The 17,998-nt window shown below is 43.8% G+C and overlaps 1 protein-coding gene across 2 annotated transcripts in view; it reads left to right on the top strand.

Moving 5' to 3' along the window:
- Nucleotides 1–3,239: 3,239 nt before the first annotated feature.
- Nucleotides 3,240–17,998, top strand: part of LOC141810032 (RNA binding protein fox-1 homolog 2-like) — a 59,618-nt gene continuing 44,859 nt past the window's right edge. Inside the window, exons 1-2 of one of the 2 annotated variants that reach the window (XR_012600039.1) lie at nt 3,240–4,118; nt 17,351–17,401. Coding sequence is in view for 1 of the 2 variants with exons in the window: in XM_074697328.1 (XP_074553429.1) it covers nt 3,867–4,118; nt 17,351–17,401 (303 nt within the window). In the remaining variant the exon portion in view is untranslated. The remainder of the gene's footprint in view (nt 4,119–17,350; nt 17,402–17,998) is intronic. The other variant, XM_074697328.1, reaches the window with a different exon arrangement.

Genomic DNA, 17,998 nt, shown 5'->3' with positions numbered 1-17,998 from the left:
ACGACATTCAGTAATTATTCATTTTCTGAACTGTTATCCTGTTCAGGGTCACGGTTGGCTGGAGCCTATCCCATCTGTCATTGGGCGAGAGGCAGGGTACACCGGGTCACCGGTCAATCTCAGGGCTGACACAAAGATAGACGAAGAGTCTGGCTACAGATTAAGAGCTGCGCTGGGCTGGGAGCACCAGGTGTCTGTCACAAGCAGAGCGTAGCGAGGGAGAAGGAGTGTAAACCTGGATGAGGGACCCCAGGTAGACAGGAGCTGTTCTTGTCAATGTTTTGTAAGCCAGAAGAAGAGCTTTGAATTTGGTTCAAGCTGCTACTGGAAGCCATTGAAGAGAGACTAACAGTGGGGTGACGCACAAAGACCAGACATGCTGCTGCATTCTGGATCATCTGCAAAGGCTTTAATATACACCCAGGGAGGCCTGCCAGGAGGGAGTTGCAGTAGTCAGTGCATGAAATCACAAGGGTCAGTACCAGAAGCTGTGAGGCCTGTTGTGTTAGATAGGACCTCATCCTCCTGGTGTTACAGAAGGCATATCGACAAGATCGAGCAATCAAGGCCACATGGACCTTAAAGGTAAGCTGATCATCAGTCATGACGCCCAGATTTCTGGCAGAGTTTGTGGGCACAAGTTGATTGGAATCGAGCAGGACGCTGATATGCAGTTGAACTGATGCTGATATCTCTATATAAAGTTCAGGATTTCCTCCGCTCACAGATTAAGTACACATAAAAAGAAAGAATGGAAAATAGGAAAATAAATATGAAAAAAGACTTCGTTTTTATAAATGTACAAACACTGAAGATAAATCAACATTAAAGTGACATGAAGCCAAAGAGCACAGTTAAAAGTGTATAATACAAAGACTGAGTGGACTTAAGGATGTATAAATCTGCAGCCACAGATACCTCACTATATTTTTCATCACTAATATCTTCACATGAGGTGTGAAATCGGTGGCTGTTCACAATGAACAATGGCTCATGCAGGCTCCCTTAGCCCCCATCAGCGAGGCAGGCAGCTGGATGGAGTGATGTGACCTCTGTGCAGTCCATCATCACAGGTTCAGTGGGTGGCAGAGAGATGGGGAGCCGGACAGAGACAGAGGTTGATGGAGTGAGTGACTCAGAGGGTGAGGAGAAAAAGGAAACAACACACACACACACGCACACACACACACGCACACACACACACGCACACACACACACACGCACACACAAACTTATTCACAAATGATACACGTCATGGTCTGCCTGAAGTGACAGCAACCATCTGTTCTGGGGTGGGCAGGTGAAGTGAGGGATTGGTACTGAGTGATTTTATCACATAGATGTGTGTGTGTGTGTGTGTGTGTGTGTGTGTGTGTGTGTGTGTGTGTGTGTGTGTGTGTGTGTGTGTGTGTGTGTGTGTGTGTGTGTGTGACACAGCAGAGACACTGTACTTATCCTGATAGTTTCCCACTCCTCTAAATTGTTTCAACTTTACAACTTTAAAACTTTCTCCGCAGCAGCTGGCGAATCTGTCTCAATCATATGTCAACCATTTCTCTGGAGGGTTGAGATTTTTTTATTCCTTTAAGATGGATGTGCTCTCCTGTGAGATGCTTTGTCTCACAAAGCCCACCAGGGGGCGCAAAAACATTAAGAAAGAGCCAGACTGTACTGTAAATCACTTCTTAAAAATAACCCAGAGACTGCAGGACTAAGCATGCTGTCTCTGTGATTCATTTCAGTTTCAATATTTTACATCCAGCCTGAAAGCTCATATAAATTTTGTTTTTGGTCTGTTTGTCCATGCTCCAGTAAAAACTTGATTCAGCTAACGCAGGGAAAATAATGAGAAGGAGCCAAAGGAAACACCAACCCCAGACAGACCCACCTCTTCCCTCAGAGCCGGGACAAATCTGACCTCAGATCAGCTCCTTTGTGCTCCCCTTTACTCCAGATTTAGACCCACTGGGGCTCGGACCAGAGGCAATCGTGCTCCTCAGCAGCCAAGTCTGTACACCATGACACCAAGGATCCAGAGAGGTGGCCAGGGGTGGCATAGACCACTTATGAAATCTGATTGGCCATCATAACTGCCGCCCCAAAATCCACTACTATGAGTGGCTTCTTTCCTAGTTGGATGCTGAACTCATGTTTGAACCACTTATTTTGGATGCCATTAGTTTCCTTTATTTGAATGTTGCACGTTTTGTTGTAGGTGCTCTGAATTATGGAAGAAAACCTCACATGTGTGTTTTATAGGACAAGCACAGGGAGCCTGTGCACGAATGCACAATTAAGGTATTTCTGACACTTAGTGCAAAAGTTTTCCACAAGTTTTTAAGTGCTCTAAACTGCAAACTTTGTCTTATCACAAGTACTTAGAAAAAGACATGGACAGACATGCATTTTCCTGTTTTCCTTAGGCAAATTAATTACAAGTGGTTTTTTTTTCAAGCCTTTTGAATCGGATGATCAAAGTTGAGTTGTAAAAACATGAAACAGATAAAAACATGCATGACATACCACAAATTATGGACAGTGGCAGCTTTACATTTCATAGTCTGGCTTTTCACATAGATAGTGTTTGTTTTTCTAGATTTTCATCTCAACTAATTAAAAAAAAATTAAAGAAAAACAAGAAGAAGAAGCTTTATTGAAGCTTGTGTAAGGAACTTTTTATCTGTATTGCTTTTGGTGCCCCCTCTGGACAAAATTACACCTCTTATATGTTTGTTCTGCAAATGGTTTGCAAATTGGTTTATCCTTCCCCACAAACTCACCCGTCCATGCCAAAAAATATGACAGAAAGTTCAAACTCAAACAAAAAAACAGACCCAAAACTAAAAACCTGCAATTAGAAAAAAAAAAAAAAAAAGAAAGAAAGAAACACTGAAGATATAAACTATCACTGTTAAAACATAAGCATGATATCCATTTAAAAGTACTTTAGAATGCAAACATAAATGCAATGCCAAAATATGGTCACTGTTTTAAAAGGAAATCTGGATTTACACTGATATATGGATGCATGTCTACTTCAGGCTTCTGTACCTTGAAGATTCTCGCTTTAAATAAATAGTTGTTGCCACCTACTGTTTTATTTTTCAAGGTTATAAAACATCTGTGTTGTTTTTCTGTACATGATTGGAGGAGGCAGTACATGTAAATCAAAGAAAATAATTTCTTTGTGCACAGACCTGACTCATGCCACCCTGCAGAGGTCGGACCCAGCTGGGACACCCCGGTCAGAGAGCGTGGACACGCCCCTGGAAGACACATCCAGAGCGGAGCACGGCGAGGAAAGGGACGGTGTGATAAGACGGAGCTGGAATCAGAAGGAAGGCTGGTGGGAACAACAGCGGGGATTCAGGCGCATCGAGCGGATAATAGGAAAGAGGATAGAGGAGGGACCGGCTTTGCAGAAGGAGAAGTAACACACTGAGCTGATTTCTAACATTTTCTATTCTTGGCAGCGGGACTCAGCCTCCTTTAGACAGAGAGCAGGCGGAATGTAATGCTAACACGCTAGCTACTGTTAGCAGGCTAATTAGCTTGTCAGCCATCCAGGAGTCGGACGTGTGATCTTTATTAAAAATAGGTCACTGTTTGGCGTTAGTGTACTTTTTATTTCATGGAAAAGCTGTGTGAGTGTGCTTTGTTCGTTCTGGCAGGGTGATAATGTTCTGCCGTGAATAGCGAACAAACAGTCAGACAGAAAAGGCAGAGGAAAGCTGCCTTTATTGATGAAAATTAGCTCAAATTCAGCCGCTCGTTGACGCTGTTCTGGGAAAGCAGACTCTGCTGTGTATTTGGGATAAACCTCCAGGAGAGAAGCAGACTTTTGACTGGAGACTGTCTGCCGTCCAATGTTAATGTCGACCGACGTTGCATCTATAATGCTACCCGTTACTCGGGGTATAATGGACCGGGAGAGTATTGAAACAGCCGCCGGACCCCTCGCGAACGCGGCCGGGGGTCCAGCAGCTGTCCGGGGGATGAAGCGAGGAGACCCGGAGCCGGACGCTCAGACAGCCGCTGCCCTGACTGACTTAGCCGGGGCGGAGTGCAAGAGACCGAGGATAGACGGGACCGGGGGTGTTGTTGGTGACATTGGACAGGTAAGGAAAAGAAAGCAATGTAAACACTTCCACATCATCTGTTTTTATTTGTTTCCTTCCTCAGCTTCTCCTCTGCCCTCTCGCTTTCCTCTCCACTGAAAGCTTTTGTTCCTCAGCATCAGCGAGGCATGATGGAGATAATGTTTTAATAGGCCTATTTTCCTCATCAATAACACAGCCATGCATCACTGCAGCAAACAGACACATTTTACACCCAGAAAGACACACAGATGATTAAACAGAGAGTGATGATGGTGAAATACTGAGGCTGAGCTGCTGGAGCTGCTCAGTGAGGCAGCATGAGCGAGCCAGACAAAGGTAATATGATACAGGCTCCATAGCTATGACAGGCAGCAGCACAGCAGAGATCAGATCCATTCATCAAGTCAAACACAGCCCCCCCACATGTTCACATTCACTCTCTGTTTTATTCTTTGTTCCTCTCTCTCATGAAATCTCTCAGATGTTGATGGTGATGTGAAGTGAGTCATTACATCAAATCCTGATACACACCGCATGTGCTATTAATCGCTCAGTGTGTGTGTTTGTGTGCCCCCCTCTCCTTGATTGTCGCTAGGTGTTAAAAGAGAGAGGCAGACATGGATTGGGGGAGGGGTCACCCCCACTGAAAGACAAAGAACAGGGCCTTTTGGTGTTGGCTGAAGGAGCAGGGGGCTCGGGGGGTTTTCCTCCTGAGCACCGGTCTTCCCTGCTCTCATGACTCGACTGCTGAGACAGCAGAGCATCAGCAGCCTTCATGCCTCTGAAGGACTAATCTGAGTATATTATTGTAAATGGAGGGAGGGGGGGGGGGCTGCTGAGGCCGCTGAGCCCTGGGGTGCTCTGCTCTCTTCGTTCTCCCTGGATCTATTACTATTTATTTCTCTCTTCTCTCTGCACACTATTCTTACACCTACACACGCATGCTTTGAAGTGTCTGTAATCCAGCAGCACAGGGGAGCATTTTCAGCTGACGTGTGTGTTGGAGAGCAGAGCAACAGCACTAACTGTAGTTGAAGGGCGTGCAGACTTGCTTTGAGGTCATCTGCAGGTAATTGAATCCAAAGGAACTGGTCAAACACTTTAATTGGCTGTGAGACCAACCCTGCTGAAATGACAAAGAGGTGCTGTGTAAAGTCGAGCCAAACACACTGAGGCCGCTGATGATCGGGAGAGGTTAAAGACCCGCAAGGCAGAGATGATGTAACAAACAGCGGCGTGGTGTATGGGGGATCCTCTGTGCCCATCAGATGTATCGATCTGTGGATGTGCAGGAGGTAAAAAAAAAAAGGAGGGGCCATGGTGAGTTTAGGATGGATTGAGGGAGGAAAGAAATAGAAATAGACAAAAGGAAACTGTGGATGAAATTTTCCCTGTCAACGATGGGGAAAAAAGTTGTATTTGGCTCAAAAGTGCAGCGCAGATGAATTTAAAGACAATGAAGCGTGCATATCAGCTCCTAACACAGCTCTGGGATGGAGTTTCATCATTGTTCTTTACATTGCATGCTTACGCTGCGCAGTATTGGTTCCACCAAATAGATTCCAGTCTGAGGACAGTGTGCTGTGAGCTCAGGCTGCTTTGTATGACAAGTGTTGACTTGTCCTCTGGATGCCCTAAAATACAGTACCAAGTATCGGCTCATCAATGCCCTGATTTAGAATCAAACCAAGGTTAATCTTTTGAGGCTGGTCACACAGGGAGTTTAAAACGTCAACAGTTAGTGTTTCATCTTGCCTCTGTATGGCACAGCTCCTTTAGTGTTAAAGTTGAGGTATTAGGGAGGGAAAGTGGTGTCTGCACATAGCTACCAGGTTTTGTTGTAATTCATGACCCATGAGCACCAAGGTCTGCATCCATCAGGTCAGCCGTTCATACGCTGAGTGTGAGCGCCTGCTGCATGTAAATGATGAAAGTGTGATTTATCGTGCTGCCCCAGATTGGATGGACACATTATTTGTGGGAGGGAGAGGACACTTGGAGTCCTGGATGGATGGATGCAGGGAGACATAAAGGATGGAGGCAAGGAGAGAGCGGACAGAGAGGGAATCAGAGCCATTAGTTTGCATCCATCAGGGATGGCGATAAAGGGAGAGAGGGAAGTGATGGATGGTATGATCAGCTGGGGGAAGAGATAAGGAGGAGTGGAGGCTCTGAATGGAGATGTGGAGTTGAATTACAGCCCATTTAAAGGCTGGAACAAAAGAAAACATCTTGCCACGACTAACATCTCTGATTCATGTTAGGATCAGATTCAGTCAATCTTTTGATGCATTTTCACCTGCAGTGATTGGACAGTCGGAGAGAAATGAAACGCTGCATTGCCCAAAAAATTTTAGATATGAGAAAAAAAGACAAATTTAGAGACAAAGCCACGTAAGCGTAGCACCCCCTGCAGGCCTGAAGGATCATTGCTACAACTGGTTGTGCATCAATTGCTCTTGAGTTTCTGTTTTTTTGTAGAGCAGAAGTTTTGTCTGTTTGATGCTACAGTAAAACCAAAACATCAAATTTTATCCCAGATTTCCAAGAGATGCTCACAGATTCCCCCAAGTTTTTGTCAATAGCTGCTGTGCATAAAATTAGCATTCCAGCCCTTCAGCTTGATCAGTATCTTAAAGCAGTTTTCAGCTCCCTCAGCTGTTAGGTAATATCGCTTTTCTGTTGCTATGACTTTAAACCTTTGCTCTGGTGTTGTATTGGTGTCCTGGTGTTAGCTACTGCCAGGGATGCACGATATTATCGGCACAATATTGGTATCGGCTGATAAAAGCTTAAAAACACGTTTATCAGTATCGGCAGATATGTAAATTTCTGCTGATAGGCACAGCCAATAAGGTGCTATTCAGTTAGGATTATTATTATTTTCCATGTTTAAAAATGCATTGTACATTTAAAGTTCATGTGATCTAAAGAAATTATTTTTCTGCATTTCAATACTGAATGTCTTGAGTTTGAAAAAAAATAATACATTTCTTATTTATGGTTAAATCAAATGTTTTTTGTCTTGTTTTATGTGTGTTTCTTAAACAAATAAGACCATCACAATTAGAGTAACATATAAATTCCAGTACAGGAAAGACTTCGCTTTCTTTACAGTGAAAAAAACAAACAAACTTGTGATTATCGGTATCGGTATCAGCCAAAAGGGATTTCGATATATCAGCATATCGGATATCGGCAAAAATCTAATATCGTGCATCCCTAGATACTGCAGTACCTCAAGTGTCTACTTGATGATCTTACACAGTTTATTCACACATTTTGGGGTTCAGAGTGAAAGCACAAAGGGTTGCTGACATTTTAGCTCCATTTGCAGCTCTGCAGACATATTTCGTTGTGAAATGTTCTTGTGTTACTGTAAACTTTGGCGCTGCGTGTGTGCAGCCCCTTGTCCTCCAGCAATGCCATGCCTGGTTGTAAAATCACTCGATGCAGAGCCAGTAAAACACCAACGTGGAGTTCAATTTCAAGTGCGATGAAGGGTTGACTTCTGAGTTTTAGTGCCATCCTGTTGCAGAGTCTTATTGTTGAGAGTAATTTTAAAAAGAGTCAAGATTCAGTCAAAGTGTTATGTGTTTTGCACATTTTATTGAGAAAGAACCTCACAGTAAAACAAAGATAAAAGCAATGAACAAAGAGCTAAAAATAAGTAAATGTGTGTGTAAAGTTAACCTCCTGCACACACACACACACACAGACACACACAGACACACACACACACACACACACACACACACACATACACACACACACACACACACACACAAACACACACACACACACACACACAAACAAACAGCAGAGACACTTGGTGAAATCCACGGTGTCCTGTTGGGAGGTTGGGTTCAGCGGAGGCTGCGATCACTAAACGCCCCGTCCATTAGCACAGTATTCCCTCTGCTCGTAGGCTGCTGCTCCTCCACGCCGGCTGTAAATCAGGACTGTAATAATACATGAGAGTGCAGCCTCCTCTCTCTTTGTCACTGCTGCTCCCCCCTCCTCCTCTACACTAACTGTAGACCCCTCCCCCTTTCTCCCCTCTAGCTGTCCTTTGATTTCTCCCCCCTCCGGCATATTTCCAGATTGCTAATTGACTCCTGCTCCACAGCCCCCCCCTCTGCCCCCTCCATCTTTTGATTATCACTCCCTCTCTTTCGATCCGTCTCCCGTCACTCAGGTCTTCATAAACCTGTCTCCTCCTCCTCGCTCCTGTATTCCTCTCATGTCGTCTTGTCATTTCTCATCCCTGCTCCTCCTCTGTCTCGTTTCATTTTGCTCCCCTCTCTGCTGGCGGTATGGATGTTTACCCTTGAGGCCGAGCCGCAGTCCTCTCGGATGCAACGCGGCCACACACTTTCTAACTCCCTCCCTCCCTCCTTCCCTCTCTGCAGTCAGTCCGTGGGTCGGTCCGTGTGTTTGGGAGAGCCGATTTGTCCTATCGTTGGCAGTAAAGAGGCTTTGTGTCGCGCTAACGAGATCAAAGCTCATTTAGGAGAGGGCATTAAGCAGACTGATCGCTTTAACGGGCCAGAGCGGAGGGAGGGGGTCAGACCAGGGAGGGAGTATGAATGAACAGATGATCAAGATAGATTTCCGATGTTTTCATGGTGAAAAGTTCAGTTCTTAACTCTTTTCTGTGTCTGCAGAAAAACTTGTTGAACACTTTCGATTAATTAGTTATGCCTGGAATAGCACATGTTGATATGTATTCACTTGCTTATTATCAGACTAGACTCATTTTTGGGTTAAATCCCTTCCCATATTATTTGACCTTGTATTAATCGACCCATTTGTTAACTAGTAAAGCACTCAGAGAGCGCAGACCTCCACCAAGCATATCGTGATTGTCACGCAACACTTTAGTCCTACTTTAATGTTATACTTCTTTTCAGTAGACTGTCTGTTACAATTTGGTGTTAGTTGCAGGTTTGTACGATAGTTTGTTACCTGACAGTGTTGAAAATTATGATGATCCAGTACATATTTGATATTCTGGATCTTAGTATCCAGAATATTTCCAGGATCTGGATCATACTTTAACATCTGTCAGAAATTATGGTGACCTTGTCTTGTATTGTTTTGCAAAGCAATCCAACCATTTATCATGGAGTTATATACGCATATAGTGAAAACAGCCTCACAATGATAAAGAATCCTTTAAAAAAAATTCTGGATCCAGACGGAGCCGGATTACCTCCAGAATTTAATCACTTAATTTCCTGAATATTTCATCAAGATACGTTTGTTACTTTCTGAGTTATGCTGTTCACAGACAAACAAACTCTCCCAAAAACATAACCTCCTTGGCGGAGGTAAAAAAAAAAAAAGAGGAAGAAAAAGAAAAGAAAACGTAATGGACATGACTTTAGTAGCAGCACCATTAAGCATCTGTGTGTTTTCTGCTCAATAAAAAAAAACAGTTAAAAGTGAAAAATGTAAAATTTTTGTCTTCTACATATCTCACTTTAATTTTTAGATCCCAAAATCCACATTTCAGACGAGGGTTTTCACCTTATATAATCTGTGAATAATTTTCTGATACAGTCTGTAACATTTCATTTATTCAAAACGTCTATAAAATGTTGATGAAAGCTCCCTAAAACCCATGATGACGTCTACAAATCTTCAAAAGAAAATGTGCGTTTTTAAAAAGAAGCATGACGTAGAGAGATTTAAATTACAGAAGCTGGTTTCAGAGAATTTTGATCCGTATTTTCCTATGATATTAACTCCAGTGAAGGATTTGCAAAGGATTTTATACTTTTTAATTGATCTTGAATTTGATCCCTGCAGCTTTAAATATGAGCTTAAATATTTATTCAAGAAAAGTTGAAATAATATTTATATATTTGCAGAAATAAAGCTTGAAAAGTAAAACTCGTGCATGTTAATTTATTGGCAAAGTTTTGTTGTACTTATTTATTACTTATTTTTTATGACTTTATAAGAGTTTTAAGGACATGAATGAGATGAGAAACCCTGATGGATGAGGAGATGAACTGCACTTTAAGCCGCAGAAAGTGTTTGGTTGCACAGTAACTTTCATTTACAAAGCACCTCTGTACACGTGTGTGTGGGTCAGGTTGTGTGTTAAACTTATCACAGGGGGTCGTATGTTCCTGCTGTCTCTCTCTCTGTTTAATCATTGCTGTTAAACTTTGAGCCCGGCTCAGCTCAGCTCTCCCTCTCTTGACTTTTGAACCAGTGACGATAAGCTAAAAATTCCCCAGACTTAGTTGCTCAACTCATATTTTCCCAGCAGCCCCTCCTCTCCCTCTCCCTCTCCCTTTCGCTGTGTTTCTGTGTTTGTGTTCGCTCAATTGAATTCACCGTGCTTTATTGGCACGAGTACGAGCGCCGGATTGCCAGAGCAGAGAGGCGTAATCAGATTGAAGGCTACATTCATAAAAAGCAGGAAATTGAATACACCTCTCTCCCTCTCCCTCTCCTCTCCTCTCCTCTCATTCAGCACGCTGCATCTTAACATGACACTCGCATGTTAACTCTGCTTTTATGGTCGCCATGTCGCTGCTCCCCCAGCCTCCCCGCCCCCACTCGCCTCCTCCCCAAGGCTGCCCTCAAACTGTCACATGTGCTCCCGTCTCCAGCCACAGACACAGGCAAATGTCAATCCAGTGTTTCCCTTCCATGGGGTCAGATGTGATACACTGCTACTGTATTATCAGAGCTGTGACGGAGCTGTGAATAAAGAGGATTAAGCTGTTAAACACTCTCTGAGCTGTTAGGATGAAAGTGTAGAGTCGACAGTCAGTGCACCATAACGGCACTAAAAGCAGAATCCATCACAGTGATATTTTTATGCTGGATGCTGCTAATTGTGGTGGATCTTTTGCAATAAGTGATGTTTGTGGTTTGTCTTTGGTTTGTGCAGCACTTGAATCCAAAACAAATGTCCCTATGGGTACAAGAATGCGTGACTGCATCGTACCCCATCACATCTTACTTCATCCCATCTTAATGCACTGTAGCGTGTAACATGGATCAATTTATCATGCTAGTATTGAAGGGATGTTCGGTCACCCTTTTGATGTTTTATGTCTGCAACTGAGCCTTAAAGCTGCTCTGTAATGGTGACATCTTTTACCTCTTAATTCTGGTCCTGCAGAGGTGCATTAATGAAGTCTTGGTGTGCAGTTTGATTGTGTTATGGCATTGCAGAAGCACAAGAGGTCCACTGTGATCCGCCTCGCCTTGATAGCCCTGTTTCCACCAAGTGGTTCAGTTTGGTTCGTCTTTGTATGGCATTTTGTGGCAATTCCTTTGACTAAAACCTGGACAGGTCCCCAAATTACCAACCTGTACCATCCCACTTTTTTGTACTCCTCAATTTGACCCCAAAAGGTGGAGCTAGAAACACTGCAGTCCATTGATTGGTTGAAAGAATCATCACTTTCCATGCGACAGCCGTAATAAAGAACAACACAAAACCAGGCCATGTTAAAATCTTCAGTTGACTTCGTAAAGATAGTTTTCTTTTTGTTTGGACCAATGAACCAGCGTGAAACTGCTGTTGAAAACAAACTGTGTCATGTTGTTCTTCTTCGCTGGGTTTATTGGCAGGGTACACTGTGTTGTGCTGCTATGCTGTCATGCTATTGCACAGCTAATGCGGCTATTGGCGTCCAGTTTACATGCTGCCTACTAAGAAGGGCACAGTTGGTTGTGCAATGTAAACAGTATTAGGCTTTACCGATCTAATCCTTACCAAACTGTACTGACGCTAGGGATGGGCATTGAAAACCGGTTCCTGTGAAAAATCAATAAGAAAAGTTTCATTCCATCGTTATCCTTAGCCTTTATGCTTAACGTTTCTCGTATCGATACTGTACATTTTGCCAGAGCTGCTGGACCTTACGTCGACTTGTCTGCCACAGCTTTCCTAGCTTAGCAGTTAGATAACAGTTTCCCAAGAAAACTTTGATTTAAGATTTTCAGCTTGAAGTTTTACTGAAGCTCTGAAGTCACAAAGAAATGTACATTACTCTTTGACAGGATATTCCTATTCAATACATTCAACATGGTATAAATCTCTTTATGTACCCAAAACAACATAAACAAAATAGCACTAGCTCGATGGTAGCATATTTGGGGAAATGCATTAATTTGCTCGCTGTTAGCATACATCGGCATAACTTTAGCTCCAGAGTAGAGCTTCGACTTTCATCACAGAAACATTTCACAGTTACTGTTTGTGAATAATAGTGAGTCAAATTATTTGCAGGCAGATGAAATAAAAGCAGCATGCAGGCTCATAGGTGACTTCATAACTACAGCAAGGTTCCAAACTATTTAAAGTGATACTCCGGGATGGAACAAGTCGGGTCCTATCACAAGGTTTAGGGCAGAAATTACCCCTACAGCAGTGTTTTTGTGCAGCAGAAGCCCAGAGTGCTCGCACCAAACACCCCTTCCCTGCTCCTCTGCCGGTTTCCTCTGCACTCAGACGGGGCCATATTTTACTTAACCAAAAACATGAATAAACGGACTCCCACCGAAAAAATCTGATATTGCGTGAAAGTAAGGCACTGAAAATTCTCTAAATAAAGTGTGAATGCAGACCGATATCAGATTTTTTCAGTGGGAGTCCGTTTATTTGTGTTTTTGGTCAAGTAAAATATGGCCCCGTCTGAGTGCAGAGGAAACTGGCAGAGGAGCAGGGAGGGGGTGTTTGGTTTGAGCGCCCTGGGCTTCTGCAGCACAAAAACACTGCTGTAGGGGTAATTTCTGCCCTAAACCATGTGATAGGACCAGACTTGTTCCATCCTGGAGTATCACTTTAAGCAACTGCTATAACCACTTCGAGATAATATATAACACAAAACAGTTCATCAGTGTCATGTGATGACAGTGATAAAGAATCAGATCAATAAGCAGAATTGATAAGGGCATCGATATCAAGAAAATCTGATCAGTACCCTTGCCTAAATATGACACAGCGTGCTTTTGATGTCTCGTCTTTCCTCCTGATTTTCATCCCTCCATCGTTAAGCTCTCAACTCTGTGAGCAACATGGGATTGAGGCTGGTGTTGTTGTACTTGGAAGCCAGGTCCCTGGACGTCCCTCAGATTTCCTGGAAATGATAGTAATCAGGCCAAAATTCACAACTTATTTTACCAAGAACTTGGAACGCAGCAGTGCAACAATATAACAGAGTTTAAGCCTGACACGAGAGGGCAGACACATGGTTTGGTCTTTAGATAAATTTAAGCCAATCACATCCACTTCAGTCGACTTTACCGGCGCCTTATGGTTCGTTTTAGAAAGTAGAGACCTGTAAAGTTGGTGAAACAAAGGCTGTTGTCTTTAAGAGTCCAGCTTTTTTAACTCAGTTGGGTCTGTGGTGTAGTTCGAGGCAGTTTTGTAGTTTGTGTGTTAATCTTAAAGTCTCCTGACTCGGGGTGATCATGTTTCTGAGGTAGCAGTTGTGGTTTTGGCTCCCATTGGTGATTGAGCTCGTCATGCAGCCAAACCTCGGCTCAGTCCACGTCCTCAGGCTGTTCTGTTCGGGATCAGTGGATGCTCCCAGCGACCCCCCCTTTAATTACCCCTCTCTCCCCTCCTCCTCCTCCTCCTCCCCCTCCCCTCTCACCATCTGTTGACCTCATGTCATTTCTGCCTTCCTCCACCACCACTGCTCCTCTTTCTGCTCCGGCTTTGCTGCTCCTCTCCTCTGCTCTCTCCACCAGCTTCTTTCCTTCTCCTAAAATAGCCCGTCAAAGAGAGAGGGAGAAAATAAACAAGAGAGACGCCCTAAACTTCTCAGAGAGGGACACAGGGAGAAAGTGTGTGTGTGTGTGTGTGTGTGTGTGTGTGTGTGTGTGTGTGTGTGTGTGTGTGTGTGTGTGTGTGTGTGTGTGTGTGTGTGTGTGACTGCTTTCTGTGCTTTTTCTGATCCCCGCCAGTGCTGTCTGAAGCCCTCACAGTCAGCCAGCCGGCGCCTTCAAAGGCTCGCAAACTGTACGGAATTAACTTAATGGAAAGTCGCAGAAAGTGCTGTTATGAAAACCCGGCTTCAGCCTGGACCAGCTCAGAGCGGCACGCAGTTTTTTTTATTTGTTGTTCCAAACCAGAGCAGGCGGACATGTGTGTGTGCTTTCTGTAACGCTTTCAAGACACGCAGGCAGGTTGTGCCTTCAAAAGCAAATCCACATGCAGAGGGAGCGTGTGTGTAAGTGAGTGTGTGTGTGTGTGTGAATAAACAAAAGTCCCTGAGAACTAGGTATCAAGTTCAGACCCCATCCCCTCCCCCTCCTCTTAAGAAAATATAAATCACATGGCATTCTTCACTTATTACTCATTGTCTCCGTTACGCAGACCCTTTGCTGCTTTTTCTTTCTATTCCCCGTCATGGCTTTGGACGTTTTCCCCACATTCTTCCTCCTCCCTCCTCCTCCTCCTTCTCCTCCTCCTGTGTCTGTCCGTCTCTGCCCTTATTTTCATCTTTCTTTTCTTTCTCCTCTCCCTCTCCTCCCCCTCCCTCCTCTTGCAGACAGATTGATTCCAGATGTTGCTAAATTCTTCCCTTGCTTCCTCCCTCCTCCCTTTCTTCCACGTAAACTCCTCCTCCTCCTCTTCTTTCTCTTTCTCCTCTTCCTTCTTTCCACTCTGTCCTCTTCAGATCCAAAGCTGGCTCTATAATTTGATGCTTGGGTATAATTTTGGTTTAGATTTCGCTCACATTCCAGTTTCGCGAGCCGTTTTCTGCAGCCAGCGCTCGCCTTCGTCTCTCCTCCGACTCTGAACGTGTTGAGTGACTCCTGCTGGAGCTTTCAATCTCATCATTGTGTTTATGTTGAATCAACGCGGCTGAACTATCAAATACAATGCTAAGCTCTAGTTTTATAACCAGTTTATTAAAAATGCAGCAGAGTGCTCCAGCTTCCCAGCATGCACTTCTCTCTGTGTGTGTTTGAAATAGAGATTTCTTATAGCGTTGACATTGCCCAAGGCTTTGTAGACTCAAGATCCTGCTACAAACTGCCTCCTCCTCCTCCTTCTTCTTCTTCTCCTCCTTCTTCTTCTTCTTCTGGTAAGCAGCAGCAGTTTTAAACACAGTCAGTGTGTTTTTCTGGATGTCGGCCTGACCGTTCCCCTGTAAGCACGGCACACCAAGGAGAGCGTTCCCCCTGGGGACGAGGCACGAGGGGGAAATTGGTTCCAGATGAAACAGGAAGTGGAGAGTGGAGACAAAGAGAGGGCTGTTTCAGACAGAGGGAAAAGGAGGACGGGCCTCAAGTCTGGACACAAACACTCACATGGAGTCAGAGTTTACCGCCCATGGCATCAAAGCAGAACGTCCCTGGTTCTTACCTTCTCTCTACATCTGGGCCCCCTTTTCTTCTACCTTGACTCTTCTTTCTCCTTCTCTACTCTGTCTAGACACAAATTCCCCTCTCAGTCGCCCATGCATCAGCGATCAGCGCCACATCTGTTTTTCATATTCACAGAGTCCAACTCACACAAATATTTAAAATGCATTAGCAAAAGTATCTGGATCAGCTTTGGCGACTGGAAATTTAGAGAATGCCACGACCTGCACATGAAAAAAATTTGATAAAACTGCAACAAATTGCTTCAACGTTAGGATACCAAACTGTGCAGCAGAAATAAAAGCTGGACGGCGTGGCGGCTCAACCAAAGTGAAGTTGAAACATCACACACTTCAAAACTTGTGAAGTTTTCTCACAAGTTTAAGTTGAGATAGTTTCTCTTCAATTTGCTTTAAAAAAAAGTTAAAACAACATGACTGACAGCTGTGTCGACCAATAAGGCTCCTGCAGCTCCAGATCAGGAACGGTGGGAGGAAACGTTACACTAGGAGTCAGAAAAATCCCTGCTTTGTGTTTAAAAAATCCATACTTTGAAACGATCTGCATGCAGAGAGGTCTTCTTAAACACTTAATTTTACATGTCATGCCAGTAGGTGGTGGTATAACTTTGTAAACACAAACAAACACACAAACAAACACAAACGATGGTGAACATTGAAAACCAGTAACTTGTACTCTATAGCCCACCATTATCCACTACTCCAGCCTCACTTTTGTGCACTGGGATGGCATGGAGGCCTATCATCCATCTCAACATTCACTCAGTGTTTCAAAGAAAGAGGACTGTAACTCTCTGTGTCAGACTCTGGCCCCTGATTGGCCGGATTAAGGCCATCAGGAAGTGTCCCCCCTGAGTGTATCTGGAGGTTAAGTCCAGGAGGTGTTGACTCTCTCCTTCAGAAATGTGCCCTTGTCGTGTCTGCGCCGCCACACGGCCCACACTGAAGCTGTTTGCTGAATGGACGGGTGCGTGCAGGCGGCGGAGGCAGATTTAAACTCTCTGTCGGGAAGATTAAATGTAATGAAAACATCAGCAGTCCTCAAAACCAGCCACCATCCCCCATCTCTCCCAACATATACACATACATCTTTCTTTCACCCCCTCAGACCTCCTCCTCTCCCCCTCTTCCTCCCCCTTCCTCCTCCTCCTCATGCCTCGGCATGAGTCTCAGTAGGCAGTCATGTTTTCTCTGCGAGGCATGCCAGCAGGCTCGACTGTGTCGATGTCATGTCTCTCTCCGCTGTCATAATATCATCTTTTGCTTTACTTTCCCCATTGTTCCTCTCCCCCTCCTCTTCCTCCTCCTCTTTGACTTTCTGTCTTTTTTCCTCCTCCTCATCACACAGTGGGGCAAAATGAAAAAAACAGAAAAGAAAAGAAAAGAGAAAGAGAAAAGAGGGGAAGAGAGACAGAAATAATCTAATTAAAAGTAATTACGGAGCAATTAACCACAACACTGGTTTCTGGGGCAGGGTCGGGAGGGACGGGGGCTTTGACTCTCCTGCTGCATTCTGATTGGTCGGTTTGGTTTCATGTTAAACTCTGCAGTGATGCTGCCTGCAGACTTTAACTCCTGTTTTCTCCATCAGGGAGGTGTTTCCTGTCCCCGCTCCATCACTGAGCATTGTTGCGTGCTTAACAACTTTTTTAAAGAGGATGATTTAAAAAAGAAATGTTGAAACAAATCCAGCTTCTGCCTCCTCTCCTTTTATTGTCCTCCCTGCTCGAGTGAAAAAACAAACCATGTGTGGTTTTTTTTATATTTTCCCTGAGTGCATTTCACCTATGATGTAAAAGTTTTGGACTGAAAGCTGCCTCCACTCGTATTGAAAAAGCCACTCACACACACTCTCCTCTCTCTTGTTGTCTCCTGCAGAACAATGAGCCGTTAAACCCTGGTTTCCATGGATACCCACCTCACAGTCAGGTAAGACACCAGTGACTGCAAACCCTCTGAAACAATGCTCTGAGAGGATAAATCATAGATCCTTGACTCTGGTTTTCAGCCTCAGACCTGCCTGTGTTTGAAGGGAACCAAATGATGAAAGTGACGTTAGTGAAAGTGTTTGATCAAAGTCTACCTAAATGTGGAGGTTGCTGTGATTTCAGTTGGTATCAGTATTTTTATATCAAGGATACTAAAACCAGAGGACTAATATAAGAGTTTTCTGGACTCCCTTAAATCTTCATGGGATGAAGGTTATAAGGCAGGGGTCTGCAACCTCAGTCTTTATAGGAGCCATTTTGCCTCAGCTCACCAGGATTGAAGACATTATGTAGCCACAAAATCTACTTTATCTCAACAGAAAATACTTTAAATTGCATATATCGTTAAAATCTTGTGAAATTTTTTCTTAAAAAGTAGTTTTTGGGTGTGAACATGTGATGTTTAAGCTTAAAATTTTCAAGAAATATGTAGAAATTAAAAATAAAAATTGCAAAAATAAAAAAATGTAAATTGCTAAAATTTTCCATGAATTGCAAAAATTTCAAACAATTTTAAAATTACAAACATTTGTAAAAT

Source organism: Halichoeres trimaculatus, unplaced genomic scaffold, assembly GCF_033239565.1.
Source record: "Halichoeres trimaculatus isolate MK-OKI-2021-1 unplaced genomic scaffold, fHalTri1.1 fHalTri1_scaffold_20, whole genome shotgun sequence".
Lineage (NCBI taxonomy): Eukaryota > Metazoa > Chordata > Actinopteri > Labriformes > Labridae > Halichoeres > Halichoeres trimaculatus.
The sequence above is the reverse complement of the archived record's forward strand: the minus strand, read 5'-3'. Positions and strand labels throughout refer to the sequence as shown.